The following is an 18,643-nucleotide window of genomic DNA, read 5'->3' as shown; positions in this document are numbered from 1 at the left end:
GAAACCGCGCAAAACACACCACGATTAAAAATCGCGAAACAACCAGCAGTTTGAAGATGCATTTCAAGGTAACAGTATGTCCAAAGTTTATTTTTGATGTTTCTAACGTTATATTGACGTATAAAGCTGTGTCTTTTCTGACAAGCTTTATACGTCAGAAACTATCGTGTACTTCCACGATGATTTTTTGATATAAACTTTCACATTCTATTTTAAAACAGATTCCGACTCGATAAACTTTCATATTCGGGTTTAAAACAGACTCCGACTTGGTAGATGACATCCTACATCCTACTAATATTATAAACGCGAAAGTTTGTATGGATGTTTGGATGTTTGTTACTGTTTAACGCCGCTAGTACTGAAGCGATTTGGCTGAAATTTGGAATAGAAATAGATTTTACTCTGGATTAACACATAGGCTACTTTTTATCCCGAAAAAATCCATGTTTTCCTGAGATTTGTGAAAACTAATGATTTTGATGCTATGAATGTTTGTTACTCTTTCAAGTCTCGACTACTGAACCGAATTAGCTGAAATTTGGTATTGAGGTATATTATGGCCTGGATTAACACATAGGATTTGTGAAAAACTAAATTCTATGCGGACGAAGTCGCGGGCGTCCGCTAATGGTTAATATTGCTCAACAACGCTCTGCTCTGCAAGACGGTCTACCAAATACTGACTAAAAAACCGCCCGCGTTAACGCTCGAGCATACGCGTGCCGCTCGTGTTAGTTTAGTTAGTTTTGCACAGCGTAGTGCGGCCTAGGCCTAAAGTGAAAGTTGAAAGTTTTTATGGAGAGTTGTTTATTTTTAGCGTTACAGTTTTAAAAAATTGTTCATGGCTCATACAAAAAAATACGAAATATAATGTGATTCAAGAATTTTTAAAATTCAACCCATAATGTGGTAAAATAGGGGTTAAAAGTTTAATATGATTTCAACGTAAACGAAGTCGCGGGCGTTCGCTATTAATAAATAAAAAAAATATTTCTTAATCTAGAGATCTAAATTAAGTTAAATTTGGTAATACTTATTTTATCACCGAAAATATCAGTTCCTAGATTTATTCATAAAGGATTTACAGGAGGAAGTTACAAGGGGTTGAAAATCGCCTGAACGGGAACAAGAAAGCACTTTTATGGAGAAAATAATCATATTCCAAGGAATGTGTCCAACAGAAGCGTAGGTAAGGCTTACATAAGGTCTCTTCGACGTCGAGGACGAGAATTTTAGCTGAAATTTATTTTATCATCTTCATCATCATATCAGCCGATGAACGTCCACTGCAGGACATAGGCCTTTGGTTGGGACTTTTATACATAACGATCCTGAGCCTGAATTTATGTACGTCGATTCTCTTTCTACAAACGATAACGCTTCGAAAAAAAAATAAAAAAATATATGGGTATGACATTTGCTACAGACAGGTCACATGATCAAGTTGTCGATCGGTCTGTCATTTCCATACGTTTTGTTAGCTTTAGAAGAGCGTTTGTAGAAAGAGAAACGACGTACTAGATAGCTACAGGCCCTGAGGCGCCTGCATCCAGCGAATCCCTGCGACTCGCTTGATTTCGTTAGTCCACCTGGTGCGCGGTCGACCGACACTGTGTTTTCTAGTGCGGGGTCGCCATTCCTGCACCTTGGGACCCCACCCTCCATCGGTGCTTCGACTATGTGCCCCGCCCATTGCCACTTCAGCTTCGTAACTCGCTGAGCAATGTTGAAGACTTTCGTTCTTCTGCGGATCTCCTCATACCAGATTCGATCACGCAGATAAATTTATTTAGAAGAAAGGAACTCAGTATCTCAATCGAAACCCGCGATCCAAAACCACATAGGATCTGGATCAACAAGGCAGTTAAGATAGTCAATAGAAAAAAAAATAGGCTGAAAAACAAAGCGACGTTTTGTGAAACGTGAAAATCGAAATACTGAGTTTTCGCTAATGGACGGATAGGATAAAATTATCAAAGAAAATATTTATTCACCATAAATTAAAGTACTTATTTAGAGTTAATCCAGGTTTAGCTTTAATCCGCTGAGAAAATAATATTATGTTGAAGATAATGGAATAAATAAAGTCGGGTGAAGATATTGGAAAATATCGAGATTTGCGCTAAGCAACACATTTAATACATTAATTTCGGCAAACGTTATTTTGCCATATAAAATTAAAAAAATATTAGGATCCACTTTTATCATTTAAACGGGCTACAGACCTTTAATTTTTACTGGGCAGTTTTAACTGCACTGTCAAATCTAAAGGTCAGTAGTCCGCATGAAACTTCATCAAAATCGGTCAAGCCATTTCAGAGGAGTATGGCAACTACCACTGTTACACGAGGTACAGGGGACTCGGGAGTATTAGGACCTAGCCAAACTTATTCATTGATAAATATCATGAAGTAGCTTACTAGTGAAGTGCCGAGTTCCAGTTGCAATATATCGTCGATATCGATAGTATTACCTCTACGATTACGTAGATAGAAGGATAGATAAAGGCGTGTGTTACATGGATAGTCTGAATTATTTAAATTACATTGTATGAAAACATAAAAAGTTTTTTAACTAACTAAAAAAATAGTGATGCAATTTGAAGTTATGGGGTTAATACTCCGCAACACCCTGCATATAGATAACTATTGATAGAAAGAGGTAGAGACAAGTTCGAAGCTCACCCTATCGAGTTACAAAACCAACGCAACAGGTGGCTTAGCCTGTTGCTTTAGCTGTAAGAAAAGATATCCGCGAGGCCAAAAATGCCTTGTGGATGGGTATAGAGTAAGTTTCAATTATTTAGAGGATTAAGTTGCTACCCTATCCCTACCAGACTCCTAATTTTTTTTAATTTTTTCTGTCATAAGAACCTACTCTTGACAATAACAAACACATAAAAAAAATTGTGAAATCGGTCCAGGTCCACGCGTGGTGGCGTGACCAAGGGATATATGGATTCATATAAAGATTTATTTTTGTAAGAAGGATTCTAGTATTGACACACTAGCTAACAAAACTGTTTATCAGAAAATACAGAAGCAAAATTTTAAAATTCTAGATTTGCTATGAATATTTTCAAAGACCCTTTTTGGACCAAATTTTTAGTTAATAATTAAAAAAATTATCTCGCACATAACTTCTAAAGTTTATATAAATATTCATTGACTGACCCTTCATTCCGAGGTATAAACTTTAGGGAACTCCACTAATACTCAAATGAACTAAGGGTACCAACGCACTATAGGCACGGTTAGCCGGAATGCGGCTAGCCGTGCCGGCTGACCGCAGGACGCGGTTGCGCTTGCGGTTAGCCGGATGAGCCGCAACCCTAACCAGAAAGTGAGGTTAGAAACCGTGGTTTGCAGTTGGGTCGACTCATTTCCAAGACAGACGTCGAAGAATTAGTAGCTATTTATTATATTTACTCGCGTTACATAAAGAATAAGAAACGTTCTAAATTTATAATATTTTTGAATTTCAATTATAAATTTTTCTGTATTGAAATCCATAGTTAATGCGCTAGCGTCGATAAACACGTTCACCGCCTATAGGTAAGTGGCAACCGCAAACTGGTGCTATTCGCGTAGTGTGTAAAGCAACCGTCTCGCTGGCCGTCAGTCGGGCGTCAGCGCCCAGAACAACCGGACCAGTCAGTCGGTAGCCATCGCAGTGTGTATAAAAACGACTTTCTCGTACAAATATTTGATTACCGGACGGCTGGCCGCATTCCGGTTGACCGCATAGTGCGGAGGAACCCTAAATCTCGATAATAGACAGATGACTCTTTTTTAAATATTAATCAAGAAAAAATACGTTCTTCACATCATTTCAATCTGCATTAACGTTCAATTATCCTTTAGTTCTAACGATTTTTTCAAGAAGCTGAATCTTTTCAAATTTTGAAGCTTTTGTTAAAATTTGAAAGAAATCGGTCATTCAATATATCTGTTAAAATATAGTAAAATAACAAAGATCTTACGTTTTTAAAGTACTTTGGGTTGAGTAGATATAATCATTTATACTAAGAGACCAAAAACCAAAATAAAAAATGTAGGTCTTAACAGTTATTATCAAAAATAAGTTACATAAGTTATTATTATATATTAAGTTACATAAGTAAAATGTATTTTTCTTATGTAAACTGATTTATTTTCATATTACATATTAAGCATGCCGTGTCTACTTTAATTTGATTTTACAGAGCCTTGTATTTGTATTTTCTTAGATTGTAATTATGTAAATACTGTAGCAATAACTAGTAGACCAAATGAATAAATAAACTAATAACAATAAAAACGAAGTTACAAGTTACAATACCTTAATGTTGTAAAAATTCCCAGGGCTCAAAGTTATTTATAGATTTAGATGCACAATGATCAATATCCTGACACTTGGAGCAAGGTTTTAGTTTTGCCCATTGTAATTCATACGTCATTTATGAAAAGCGAAGTGCGCGTTTCGTGTAAAGAACGCAGTAAAACATTGAAAAAACTCGTTTCGAACATCGGAAGTGAATTTTTTGTGAATTTGTGTATTTTGTGGTTTGCTCTATAAAGAAATTAATTTTAGAATTAAAATTGTGGTAAAATGGCTCGTTCAAACTTGTTTCCGTTCGACGTGCCTAACATTGAAGGTACGTTTATTGTTAACCTTTAAGTAAATTATTATCTATAACATTCGTGAATTAGAAATAAAATTAGCCGATATTTCTTTTAAATATATATATTTTACACTGCAGTGAAATTGTAGTATATTGAAGTTTATTAATGCTTTTCTGAATGTGTAATACTTAAATTTATTCTGGGCAGTATTAATTCGATGTTTTTATTAGCAAAATGTATTTTGGAATGTAAGATTTTTATTAAAGCCTACATGTTTCGAACATGTTACAAATATTTTCTTTGTTTTCTCTGGGGAACGTGTAAACAGTAGTGCAACAGGTGTGTTTGGAACAGTGGCGCAGTGTGCTTTGGAGGGGCCCTGTATTAAAATTTGTTGAGGGGCCCAAATGGGGGATAAAGATTTCTCACAAAAGAAACAAAAGTGCTCGGTTGAAAAATTACTTAACCTATGTAGGATGTTTCCAACTTTTGGGTGAACGCTTCACCAGAGAAAAAAAGAGATTGTGGATTACCTACATTTTGCTAATTTTGCTTTCACGCGTAAGAGGCCCCTATAGTCCGGAGGCCCCGTATCATTGATACGGCTGATACAGCGGTAGCTAGGCCCCTGGTTTGGAACAGTTGTATGGATTGTATTTGTGCATCGTTTATTAGGTTACACGAAAAATACGAAAACAAAATCATTCCACATATTCTTTAAAATAAATATTTAAGATGAATTTACTTAATTTACATATAAAATGATATCAAAAACCATAAATATCAGCATAACCTTAGATCTATTCTTATATAATCGGCTTGATTTTCCAATTTGAAATATTCACTTATAATAATATTTGAAATTGGTTGAAAATTCAACTGTGTGTGTGTGTAAGAATAGGGCCGCTCCATATCTTCCCCTGGATGTCGTAAAAGGCGATTAAGGGAAAACGTTGCATCGCATAACGATGTAACAGATTAAACGGTAATAGTGTTACCCATATTCCGACAAAGGGCCCACTGCCAATGAGGAATGCCATTTTTGGCTGGTGGGAGGCTTCGGCCGTGGCTAGGTACCACCCTACCGGCAAAGACGTACCGCCAAGCGATTTAGCGTTCCGGTACGATGTCGTGTAGAAACCGAAAGGGGTGTGGATGTTCAGCCTCCTCCTAACAAGTTAGCCCGCTTCCATCTTTTTTTTTATTGTTTACAAGGGCTAACTTGTAAACAATAAAAAAAAATAAGAGGTGCCCATTGAAGCGAAAGGTGGCGGTTAGAAAAACCCACCTAACTGAGAATAGCCAAAGAGGGTTGACAGCCAGTCAAAAATAAAATCACTAGCCAAAACTATTAAAAATATGTCAAAACAGAAGATCAACATATTTTTCCGACTCTACTTAAGTGGATTGAGGTAAAGGAGATGATGATGATGATGAAGAATATTTGAGATATGTCTAATATTACCGTTTCTTCCAAATAGTTGGAAAATACTTTCAATAAAGGTAGAGCCAATGACCTCGCGGCATGAGTCCGGCCGCTTTACCTTTGATCTTTAAACTTATGTTATGTTTTAGGCAATCAAGCAGTGGTATTTATATTTATTTATTTTACTTGGATATTGTAAATTAACCTTTTTTTAACGTGGGGAAATCCTCATGGATCCCTCCTCGCCACGGGGAGGTAAGAAGGTTATGTCGGACTTCAACCCTACGGTGTTCCGACTCGTAGCCTGATGACTGAGCCACGGGAACATTTCGTATACTGCTGAATCTCAGCCAGCGGCACTCGTAAGCTCTCCTGTTGTATTATTAAGATTGCTTCAGGACCACGGAAAGCGTAAACAACTCGAGGACACTCCGGTGGGTGATACATATTGTAAATTAACCTGACCTGTATCTCTTGTTTCAGATCCGCTACTTTCATTTGAAGTGAACTCGTATAAGATCTACTATTATGCTAACGCCCATGGATTGTTACCACGGGGATTACGTTTATTAGGTAAGAACAATTTTAAAATAATGATTTTCCATAATATATAGTACTACTAGTGGACGCCCGCGAAATTATATCTTTTTTAAATTCCGCGGGATTAAAAGTACCCTATGTTCTGCTCCCAAAGTCCAATTTATCTCTTTGCCAAATTTCATCCAAATCGGTTAAGCGGTATGGCCGTGAAAAGGTAACAGAGAGACAGATTTACTTTCGCATTTATAATATTAGCAGGCCTGGCGCACTCCGTGTTTTAGTGCAAACGTATAGGTACATGGTCGCGGTACCCTGGGGGTGACTAAAACAGGCGAGGGTCGCCGCTGTGATTGGACGCTTTTGCACACGCTGCGCGACGTGCCTGTTCGTTATCGTTTGTAATATTTAACGTTAGCCAAAAAAAAAAAATATGGGAAAAAAATGTTGTTGTGCATTTGGGTGCCTAAATAATAATAAGGATCGGAGACTCGCGTTTTTCAAACTTCCAAAGGGTGTAGGAAGGTAATGAAAAAAAATATTTCAAGTAGGTACTTAAATAACATCTACCGAATACCTAATTAATTCGATTTAAATCGCTAAACGCTAAATCGCTTGGCGGTACATCTTTGCCGGTAGGGTGCTAACTAGCCACGGCCGAAGCCTCCCACCAGCCAGACCTGGACTAATTAAGAAAATCTCAATATGCCCAGCCGGAGATCGAACCCAGGACCTCCGTTTTGTAAATCCACCGCGCATACCACTGCGCCACGGAGACCGTCAAAAAATATTATCAATGTTCAAGTACGTAGCTAGAATATAAATTTTAATATTATTATGGTATAGTTAGGTAGCTACCTCCCAACCGATTTTTCGTATAAAAAAACTCAAGAAGCCTCATAAATTGTGCAACAACGCCGAAAGAGAAATCGTCTTTAATATTTAAATTTATTTTGCAGAAACACCGGCAGCTTACGGCGATACTAATGCTCTCATAACATCCTTTAAGAAGCTCCTAAGCTACGATGTAAATGATACAATACTTATCAACGCTAAACTTAGTAAGTACCTACTTCATTGAAAGGTAAACTATAAACTTCATCATCATTCACCAAAAAGTACTGGCCAATTAGCATTTTTAGTTAACAAAGTTTAATCACCGATATCGTGCTATGTAGGTAGCGTAGACGTCTCGTAGCGTAGATCTCTTCTATTATCATATATCAATAGCTGATAATATCTGTTCTGATCCTAATCAAGCATCTGTAGCAAATCGCATAGGAATTGTGCTTTTACTGATATAACTATGCCATATAAATATTATTGTCGTATACATGTTGTGACAGCCCAGTGGATATGACCTTTGCCTCCGATTCCAAAGGGTGTGGGTTCGAATGCGGTCCGGTCCGGGGCATGCACCTTCAACTTTTCAGTTGTGTTCATTTTAAGAATTTAAATATCACGTGTCTCAAACAGTGAAAGAAAACATCATGAGGAAACCTGCATACCAGAGAATTTGCTTAATTTTCTAAGTGTGTAAAGTCTGCCAATCCGCATTGGGCCAGCGTGGTGGACTATTGGCCTAACCTCTATCATGCTGAGAGGAGACTCGAGCGACCGAATATGGGTTGATAATGATGATAGAGATAATTTCTCCAAAAAAGAACGTACTGTTCACTTAACTTAGAGTTAACATATCGTCATTTTTGCAGACAGCATGCATTATTGTAACAAAATTTTAATTACATTGTTTTTTCAATATTTTGTCCAAGTTTGTGAGGATGTAGGATTTAATCGATTTCTTGAATGCTTTTATGTTGTTTAACTCCTTAATGGAGTTTGGCAGATTGTTATATAACTGAGCACCCTCACATAATATGTTTTTATTTCCATATGTTTTTGTCCGTGGTCGCCAAATATATATTTTATATTTATTCCTGAGATTGAGTTTGTTAGTCCTATGCTTAAATGTTATAGTAGAATGTAGTGTGTTGGTCATAATTTTTTTAATTATGACACAGGTATTGTATGTGTATAGTTGCGTGATATTGAACAGTTTTGTTTTAGTGTAAAGATCTTTTGTTGGTGTGTAAAAATTGTAATGAAATAGTGTCTTGATTAATTTGTTTTGTGTGCGTTGTAATTTGTTAAGATGTGTCTGTGCAGCAGTTCTCCAAATTTCTATTAAGTATTCCAAATGTGGCTTTGCTAGAGCGTTGTAGATAGTTTTTCTTACTTTGTACGGAATGCAATTCGATATTTTTCGTAAGACACCTGTTAGTGATGTTAATTTTGAAATTTGTTGATCAATATGAGAGTCCCAAATCAACTTGTCATCTATTATTAGGCCTAAATATTTTTCTGCGTGAGATCTTTGAATTTTAATGTTGTTGATTGTAAGTGGGTTAAAATCTAGATATTGTCTAGCATTCATCATATACATGTGTGCCTATCATGTTTTTCACATTATAATTTAAAAATTATTACTTGCAGCTCCAACAGACACACGTGGAACATTTTATTGCCATGATTTTGAAACAGTAATTATGAGTCAAAACTCGAGTCATTTACAGTTTTTTTTTATTCATTATCCGGCTGCTCCTAATTACAACGCAGTGGATCACTTCAACATGCCAATACACGTTGAAACGTGGCTGGCAGTCAGCCGTTGCAACAACCCAAGTATAACCAACGCCATCGGCGTTTATGCAGGGTATAGAAGACACGACATACAATTAACGGAAGTTGTTGCCGTCGGCCCAATGGTGCAACGCGTAAGTTTTTTTTCTTTTCCTAATGCTAGCCACAAACGGTCAATTATTCTCACGTTTCTGTAGCACCCACGACTTTAATTGATCCTGTGTTGGTTACTGCGTACATGACCGCTCGACTTGAGCCGCGTGGGTGCTGCCGTTTTCACTTCAGAAACGTGAGAATAATTGACCGTCAATGGGACCCATAAAATAATAGATTATTTTTAATTGCACATTAGAAACTATCAGATATCAATTAATAAATCAATAGATATATTATCAAAACAACATTTTTTTTTTATTTGTTACAAGTTAGCCCTTGACTACAATCTCACCTGATGGTAAGTGATGATGCAATCTAAGATGGAATCGGGCTAACTTGTTAGAAGGTTGATGAAATCCACACCCCTTTCGGTTTTTACACGACGTCGTACCGAAACGCTAAATCGCTTGGCGGTACGTCTTTGTCGGTAGGGTGGTAACTAGCCACAGCCAAAGCCTTCTACAAGCCAGACCTGGACCAATTAAGAAAACTACAACCGGTCCAGCCGGGGATAGAACCCAGGACCTCCGTCTTGTACTTACAAGAATTCCACTGAGCCACGGAGGCCGTCGAATTTTTTATATAAGAAGTACATTTTTAATTAATCCACCAATATATTATAGTTTACAAAATTTCTATGTATCACGAGTACGTATTAATTTTTTTTTATTTTGCAGATGCAGTGGTATTCCTACCATAGTTATTCGTATGGATGTCCATTAACCAATTTGGACTTAGTGGACCATCCAGTGGTTATTGCCACGGCCAACCGATATAACATCACTCCGAACAATATTTTGATGCTCTGGGCCCTCCAGCGCAATGAAAATATAATTCCCAAAATTACTGACCGTCAAGGGTTGTACCCGTATTATACTAAAGAACCCGTTGTAATGAATTTAAGACTTTCGGAATTAGATTTGTCAACCCTTGACATAGCAGTAATGCAAATGACTCCAAGACTGAATATCTTCTATTGAATATCCAACAATCAGATTTTTTTTTACAAGTTAGCCCTTGACTACAATCTCACCTGATGTTAAGTGATGGTGCAATCTAAGATGGAAGCGGGCTAAATTGTTGGACCAGTTGAGAAAATCTCAATTGGGGATCAAACCCAGGACCTCCGTCTTGTAAGTCTACCGCGTATATCACTGCGTCACGGAGGCCGTCAAAAAATGTCGTTGATGTCATGGTTGATACCATGACATCAACGAAACAGAAACATTGATCATATTGGGAAGAGCATCAAAGTATTTAATGGTACGTTTACACGCTTGCCAAGCCTTGGCAAGGATCGACAATCGCAAACATGTAAAAAGGGCGTTTGGCTTGGCTTGCGTGGGCTTGTGCCTGCTTGTTTCCGATCCAGTCGAGTGTCGGTTTTTTTACGCAGATCAAAGGGCGTTTGCGGCAAGCGCTTGCGATGCATTTACATGTTAGTCCGCGTTTAGTAGCCATTGTGATCTCGCGGCGATTACACGCTTGCTTGATTTTACACAAAATAAATAAAAAATGAGTTGCTGGTCGAAAGAGGTAATAAATGTACGTTAAACCAAATACAATACCCGTCACAAGTTCGGTGTCCGCCATGCTTGTATGTGTATTGCAGACTGGCGCATTCACAAGCGTATAAACGCCATACGAGATTTGTGGAGGCTTGGGGCTGTTTGGAGTTTGGCTTGGCAAGCGTGTAAACGTACATTAAGTTTTCGTTGTCGCATCACCAATATCAGTAAATATTTTCATCAAATTGCGAGCATTGCGATTTCTGCATTGCAAAAACATCAACAGTTTGTTTTTATCATGTGGCGATTTATCAAGAATACAACTATTTAATTAATGTCATTTTGAAGACTGCTCTGCTTTAAATATTTAAGAAATTTATGTAAAGTATAGAAATATAAAATTGACTTTTTTATGTAAATAATGTTATATTTATTGCAATATTTTAAATATATTTATATAATTTCATCAAATTGCGAGCATTGCGATTTCTGCATTGCAAAAAACACCAGTAGTTTGTTTTTATCATGTGGCGATTTATTAAGAATACAACTATTTGATTTATGTCATTTTGAAGACTGCTCTGCTTTAAATATTTCAGAAATTTATGTAAAGTATAGAACTATAAAATTGACTTTTTTATGTAAATAATGTTATATTTATTGCAATATTTTAAATATATTTATATAATTTGAGCACGAGCTCAACTAGTTTATAGCTAAACAATTATAGCTTTACCTAAGGTTATGGTTTAATTTTAACAAGAATTTGTTGAACACAGTACAAAACTTTTAAACGGTAATATCTACCTTAGAAATTAACTATTGTAGATAAGCATTTAACAATGCTCTTATTTTTTAAAACGGGCGTATTATAGTTTCAGGCATAATTATATATTAAAGTTAAACAATAGATACTACCAGTGAATGGGTATGATGACTAGGTTTTATAGATCTGCACTGAGCTTCTCCTCATGTATTTGTTTATATTTTTTATCGTATTTAATATTTTGAACTGGAAAATTTGTACATGATACCGCAGTATCGCGACGCTAGCGTTCCGTACCCATGTGCCCCATCATTGGCGTCGCAACAACTTGATGCTAATTCTATCAAACTTTGGCTAGTGTGTAGGTTCCCTGATTTTTTATGCAGCGATTTCGAATTTCATAGTTTTGTTTAAACTACAATTAGATTAATTTAAGATAAAAATATAAAAAAACGAACTAATGTGTAAGTTTTCTAAAAAATGTGAAATATTATATGTTCAAATCAAATTGTGATTTCTGATCTATGCTGACTGACTTTACTCGTACGTATACATTTGTTTTTTTATAATCGTTTCTTACATTCACATATCTAGTTTCTATTTACTCGTGTTATAAAACATTACGACGACGACAGTAAGTTTTTTGACTTCTAGATGTATTTTACTAGTGTAATATAAAATTTCATTGATTTAGACACATTTGTATACTTTCAAAGCGAAAGTTTAACTTCTATGTGTTCAAATCGAATTGTTATATCATAATTTAGTATGTAAGTTAATGCATTAAGTACTGTTTTAATGTATTGTGCGAGTATGAATGTGGAATTCTTCTATAACAGGATCCCCAAGACTGTGATGGACCTGCCAATGCATAGCTTCAAGCAATGTGTTAAAAAAACATTTGCTTAGTCGTGGTTACTACACCATTGATGAGTTCCTTAAAGATAAAAGCGCTTGGAGGCCATTGGATCGGCTTCTACCTTCACACAGAAAGTAAAACTATAAGAAATTGTAATTTTGTCATCAATTGTAAATTATAATACTGTATGATTTTTTAAAAAGAGCAACTGTTGAGTTTCTTGCCGGTTTCTTCTCAGCAGAACCTGAACCGTGTCAAAAGTGCTTGTAAACTGAGCCTACTTGAAATAAATGATTTTTGATTTTGAATGAATGAGGCTTTCACGCATTTGCAAATCGATTTTCTCTTTACCTGTATCAGCCTATTTTTACGACCCACTGCAGGGTTAGGCCTTCCTTCTTATAGAAGAAATACTCGTATGGAGCTCACCACGATGATCCTATGCTATTGTCGGGATAAGCAATGTTAACAGATAAGAGATAAATCGATTTAAAAGTCCGTGATTTGATTCCTGTCTGTGTTTGTTGTGGGTTCTTCTCACTGAAACCCTCATAGGTTAAGATTTCATATCAATGATTAAGTTGTCGTATAGGTATTTTCTGGCATACTTATTTACTTAGTCATTAAGTCATGGCGTATTTCCTAGGGGGGCTGGCCCCCGATATCAAGTCTTTTAGGGTAGGCATGGCCCACTCGCCCCCTCCCCCTCGCTCATAATCAGAATTGAATGCGTTTATATACCTATGTAATGCTAATTGGTAATTATAATGTTTGTACGTATGTTGTGTCACACAGGGTTTGAATGGAATTCCTCGGGAACAGAGAGGTATTATGATATTATAACATGATGTTTGTAGAAACAAAAACTTAATTAAATATACTTTGATGTTTTAACTGTAGGTGTTTCATTTTTATATATCTAGACTAGCTAGACTAGCCGACGCCCGCGACTTTGTCCGCGTGAAACTCGATGTAAACTTTCCACTACCCCTATCCTACCCCTACCCTACCCCTAGCCTATCCCTAGCCTACTCCTACCCCTACCCTACTCCTACCTACCCCTACCCTACTTTTAGGGTTGATTTTTTACACCTTGTGTCCGAAATACCCAAAATCTTAAGGAATTATAATTTCTATTTTTTTCCAAAATAAAATTTAGCCTATGTTACTTGTGGATAATTTAGCTTTCGAATGGTGAAAGAATTTAAAATTAAAATCGGTCCAGTAGTTTTTGAGCCTATTCATTACAATCAATCAAACAAACAAACAAACAAACAAACAAACATACAAACATACAAACAAAATTTTCCTCTTTATAATATTAGTATAGATGATAATGTACCCAAATGATAAAATGATTGTTGCTAGGCAGCTAAATTGACATTTACGGCGACTTTTAAGTTAGAAGTCGGCTTACTTGTAAAAATAGTCTTGTAACTTTACAACTATATTTTACACATACATCTGACGGTTTCCACGAGGTGCCATACCTTCTACATAACTGTGAAAAACTAATATTATAAAGCTGAAGAGTTTGTTTGTTTGATTGAACGCTCTAATCTCAGGAAATACTGGTCCGATTTGAAAAAAAAATTCAGTGTTAGATAGCCCATTTATCGAGGAAGGCTATAGGCCATTTATCGAGGAACGGGAACCACGCAGGTGAAACCGCGCGGCTTCAGCTAGTGCATATATAAGGATGCATTACGCTCACTTAAGTTGATCTAAACCTTTGCATTTTATTATTATTACCAGTATAACTTTGGTATTCCTATGCCTTTATATATATTTTATATAAAAGAAATAAGAGCTTGGCATACAGAACACTTTGACTTGTGCAACTGTTATTCGGTGACGGTCAAAAGATTTGAACAAAGTTATCGTAACTGTCTTGCTACGAGAACCGTAGCATCCGTAGCGCTATAGGCCTACGGAGCTTCTGACGGAATAGATTCGTAGCACGCTACGCGTATTCTTGATTCTTATTTCTAGTTTAACGGGAAACGGAATTTATAGCAGTTGGTGTAAACTACGAAAGCACAAAAAAAAAATGACTATTTAATAAGTAAATGTTAAATAAGCCATAAATATTAACTTATAATAAGACTATGCAATTATGAATATTTATTATTTCTTCTTATTTATTCATAGAAAAATCAGAAATTTCTACCCAGAGTTGGTAATAGGCTAACCAATGGACCAATGAAGTTAGTAAAATACTTACAGGGTATTCAGTTGTACAGTCGGGCTTTCAATGAAGACAGATCCCAAACTTATGCTGACATACTGAGCAATGGCAAACACTAACTTCTCTTCTTTCAAGCACTTTATTAACATAAGCTTCTCAAAGTCATTTAAATGAGTATTCCAGCTTTTTGTTGGAGGATTCAGCTGATTTTTGTTAATGTGAATATCCTGAAATTGAAAAAAGGATTAAATTTCAAAACTAAAATGGACCCATCTAACCTTATTAATATTATAAATGCTAAAGCAAGTCTGTCTGTTGATCAAAATGAATTTTGATATAATAGTAAATGGGATCTTGGAGTAAAACAAACCTAAAAAAATATAGAAGGGGGTGAAATAAGTTTGTATGGAAAGTCCTTAATTTTTAGAGTTACAGTTTTAAAAATTTGCTCATAAGTCAAAAAAAAAATACAAAATTGACGTGATTCAAGATGTTTTAAAATTCAACGCCTGGTGAAATAGGGGTTGAAAGTTTACATTGATTTCCACGCATATGAAGTCCCGGGCGTCCGCTAGTAAAGATATAAATATAGATATGTCAAATCAAGATTATGTAAAATACAAAAAGATAGTCATCATTTTTGTTATTAATATGAGATCCTAATAGTTCAATACTACTTCTATATTATTTGCCTTGCTAACGCAAAAATATTTTTTTTTACATAATATAATGATGAAATTAAGTGAAGAAGAAAAACTGAATAAGAAAATTAAATGATTAAAAGAAGTTTTTATGTTTCTCCAATTGTATACATTTGTAAATTTTTATTTTAAAAGTATATCTCACCAAACTAAAAGTTCCAAGTTGGACATTGATTTTTTTTAAACAATCATCCACGAGACCTGCAAATCTAGGGTCTGTTTCCTCAAGGTGATTTACTGCTAGCCACATTTGATCCGTGAGTGTTTCTATGAGTGGCTTCTTAGGAGGTACCTGCAAAAATTTTAATGTAGTAAAGGAACCTTCGTCATATAGATTTTTTCAATACTACTATTTTTTATATGAAACTCGAAAGATCGCACTTTACCAAAATCTCACATGTTGGTAAGTGTAGATGTGGCTTAACGGAAACGGATGTGGAGCGCACTGCTTAGACGATATCTATTAACTATTCAGTATTTTCATAAAGATGCCCAAGTTGTATAAATTAGGAAACACAGACTTCGGGAGAGAATTCCATACCCTAGGCATAAGTTTTGGGTGGTGGGAGGTTTCAGCTGTGGTAAGTTACCACCCTACCGGCAAAGACGTACCGCCAAGTGATTTAGCGCTCCGGTACGATGTCGAGTAGAAACCGAAACGAGTGTGGATTTCCTAACAAGTTAGCTTGCTTCCATCTCACCTGATGGTAAAATTGCATCATCACTTACCATCAGGTGAGATTGTAGTCAACTTGGAGAGAATAAAAAAAAATTAAGATTTAAAATTTCGTCAATAACGGTTCTAGATCATGTGACGGCATTTGTTTTGACGTGTTCAAAATGCGGCACTAATCAAAATGCCAAAAGATTTATATAACAGACAGGTATTTTACACTATGCAAACAATTTAATATAGAAAATGCTTTATTATCTTAATTTGGTGGAACAAATATGCGTCGCGACAGGGTTTATTTACACTACAGTGCACTTGTGATACAAATATTCTAAATGTTTGAGGCGTGATGTGAGCGGTGATTTTACTATTTTGTTGGCTTAAAATTTTCAATCAATTTCTTAATATAAAGTGTTAGCGTTCCGCTACGATGTCGTGTAGAAACCAAAAAGGGTGTGGATTTTCATCCTCCTCATGACAAGTTAGCCCGCTTCCATCTTAGATTGCATCATCACTTTTTTTTTTTTTTCGTAGGGGGGAAAATCCTCATGGACACTCATGTTGGGTAGTGCCGGACTCTTACCGGCTAAAAACCCCTCCTACCTTCTAGACGTTCGGTGTTCCTGCCATAAAGCCTACCACCAACTTCGCGAGTCTTATTTTACTTCCCATTCTGTCTTTCATCCTTCTCCTTGATCTTCATTATATTGTCCAGATAAATCCTAACTATCTTCCATTTCTCACTGCATTTCAGCATTATATTTATTACATTGTCTGCTGTCATCTCTTGTCCTTCGTAACTTCTTCTCTTTCAGCTTGGAACCGAGGGCAGGAAAAGATTGATTGCATCATCACTTACCATCAGGTGAGATTGTAGCCATGGGATACTTCTAATAAAATTAAAAAAAAAACCCCTGAATACCCCTAAGTACACACCACTTTGGTCCCAGCCGCACCCCTCAACACGAAGTTCCATTGGTCTGAATGCACTCGACCGGCGTGCAAAAACACTGCCATGTTGAGCAGGAAGCTAAACACAAGCTTGTGTCGCTCAAACAGACCACGAGAGACGTTGCGGTATACCGATAGTGTTATTTCATCGTGCAGAATCTCCAAGCGGCGTTCGAGAATATCACATTTCTCGCTTTTCTCTATCACTATATTGAATACCTGCACAGAAAACCACTAATTATCTGTTTATTCCAACAATACGAGATGGGGCACTAGCGCATCAAAACTGAGGCGGACGAATGTGCATAATTGTCTTAATTTCATTTAGTCTCATAATAGCTAACGAAAGTTAAACACATAATACCTAAATATCGTCTACAATGTCAAGTTGTGTGTTTAGAAAGTGTAAAAACTGTATAGACATAAATATATAATGCAAGTAAACAAAAAGCCATCATCATTATCAACCCATATTTGACTCACTGCTGAGCTCGAGTCTCCTCTCAGAATGAGAGGGATTAGGCCAATAGTCCACCACGCTGGCCCAATGCGGATTGGCACACGCAGAGAATTAAGAAAAATCTCTGGTATGCAGGTTTACTCACGATGTTTTCCTTCACCGTTTGAGACACGTGATATTTAATTTCTTAAAATGCACACAACTGAAAAGTTGGAGGTGCATGCTCCGGACCGGATTCGAACCCACATTTCCGCGAGAACTGATACATAGGGTCGATGTCGGCGAGTTGTGCCACTGCAAAGTGTAGCTACATACTTGGTTGAAGTATTTCAGCGAGAACTGGTACATTGGGTCGATGTCTGCGAGTTCTGCCACTGCAAAGTGTAGCTACATACTTGATTGAAGTATTTCAGCGAGAACTGGTACATAGGGTCGATGTCGGCGAGTTGTGCCACTGCAAAGTAAAGCACAGCGCCTCGAGTCGCCACCGTGCGGTATTTCTCTCGTGCGGCAGAAATACTTATTTCTGTCGCCTCCGTCTCCAACAACCGAGCGTTGATTATTTCAGATGTTTCCTGTAATAATTTCAAATATTTAAAACGAAGATTTCAAATATATTTTCTAGACGCGGGCATAAATTAGTAATATCCGCTTATCGTCCACAAAGAGTAAATTATCTTTCGTAGGGTTGGGTTCTCTTCTATAACAAGACTCCCAAGACAGTTATGGTCCTGCCAATGCATAAGTTTAAATAATGTGTTATTGATAAAGATGCTTGGAGGCCATTGGATCAGCTTCTACCTTCACACAGGAATTAAAACAAAAAAGAAATTTTAATGATGTTAACGATTGTTAATTATTGTAATATTAAACGATTTATTTTTCAAAAAAGCAACTGTTGAGTTTCTTGCAGGCTCTTCTCGGCAGAACCTGCCTTCTGAACCAGTGGTAGAGACTTTACAAAGAGTCAAACTTGACGTTTCAAAAGTGCTTGTACAAATAGTGGGCAAACCAGCCAGGCCTGTACTCAAATCCAGAAGGTGTCGGGTTCTATAATCATCCGTTGGACTATTTTCCTAGTACATAGTTTTTTGGAGGAGCACAATAAATATAATTATGATCTACTAAAGAGGTACAGTTTGTGGTATTGTCGGGGGTAGTCTTTGGATCT

The 18,643-nt window shown here is 36.5% G+C and overlaps 1 protein-coding gene across 1 annotated transcript in view; it reads right to left on the bottom strand.

The window, feature by feature from the left end:
• Positions 1 to 18,643, bottom strand: part of LOC112047829 (dynein axonemal heavy chain 6) — a 104,683-nt gene that overhangs the window by 22,903 nt on the left and 63,137 nt on the right. Inside the window, exons 56-59 of the mRNA XM_052890818.1 lie at positions 17,868 to 18,047; positions 16,998 to 17,231; positions 15,534 to 15,680; positions 14,724 to 14,914 (exon numbers count right to left, since the gene is read on the bottom strand). Coding sequence (XP_052746778.1) covers positions 14,724 to 14,914; positions 15,534 to 15,680; positions 16,998 to 17,231; positions 17,868 to 18,047 — 752 coding nt within the window. The remainder of the gene's footprint in view (positions 1 to 14,723; positions 14,915 to 15,533; positions 15,681 to 16,997; positions 17,232 to 17,867; positions 18,048 to 18,643) is intronic.

Source organism: Bicyclus anynana, chromosome Z (genome assembly GCF_947172395.1).
Source record: "Bicyclus anynana chromosome Z, ilBicAnyn1.1, whole genome shotgun sequence".
NCBI lineage: Eukaryota > Metazoa > Arthropoda > Insecta > Lepidoptera > Nymphalidae > Bicyclus > Bicyclus anynana.
Note: the sequence above shows the minus strand (reverse complement) of the source record. Positions and strands in the feature narration are given on the sequence as shown.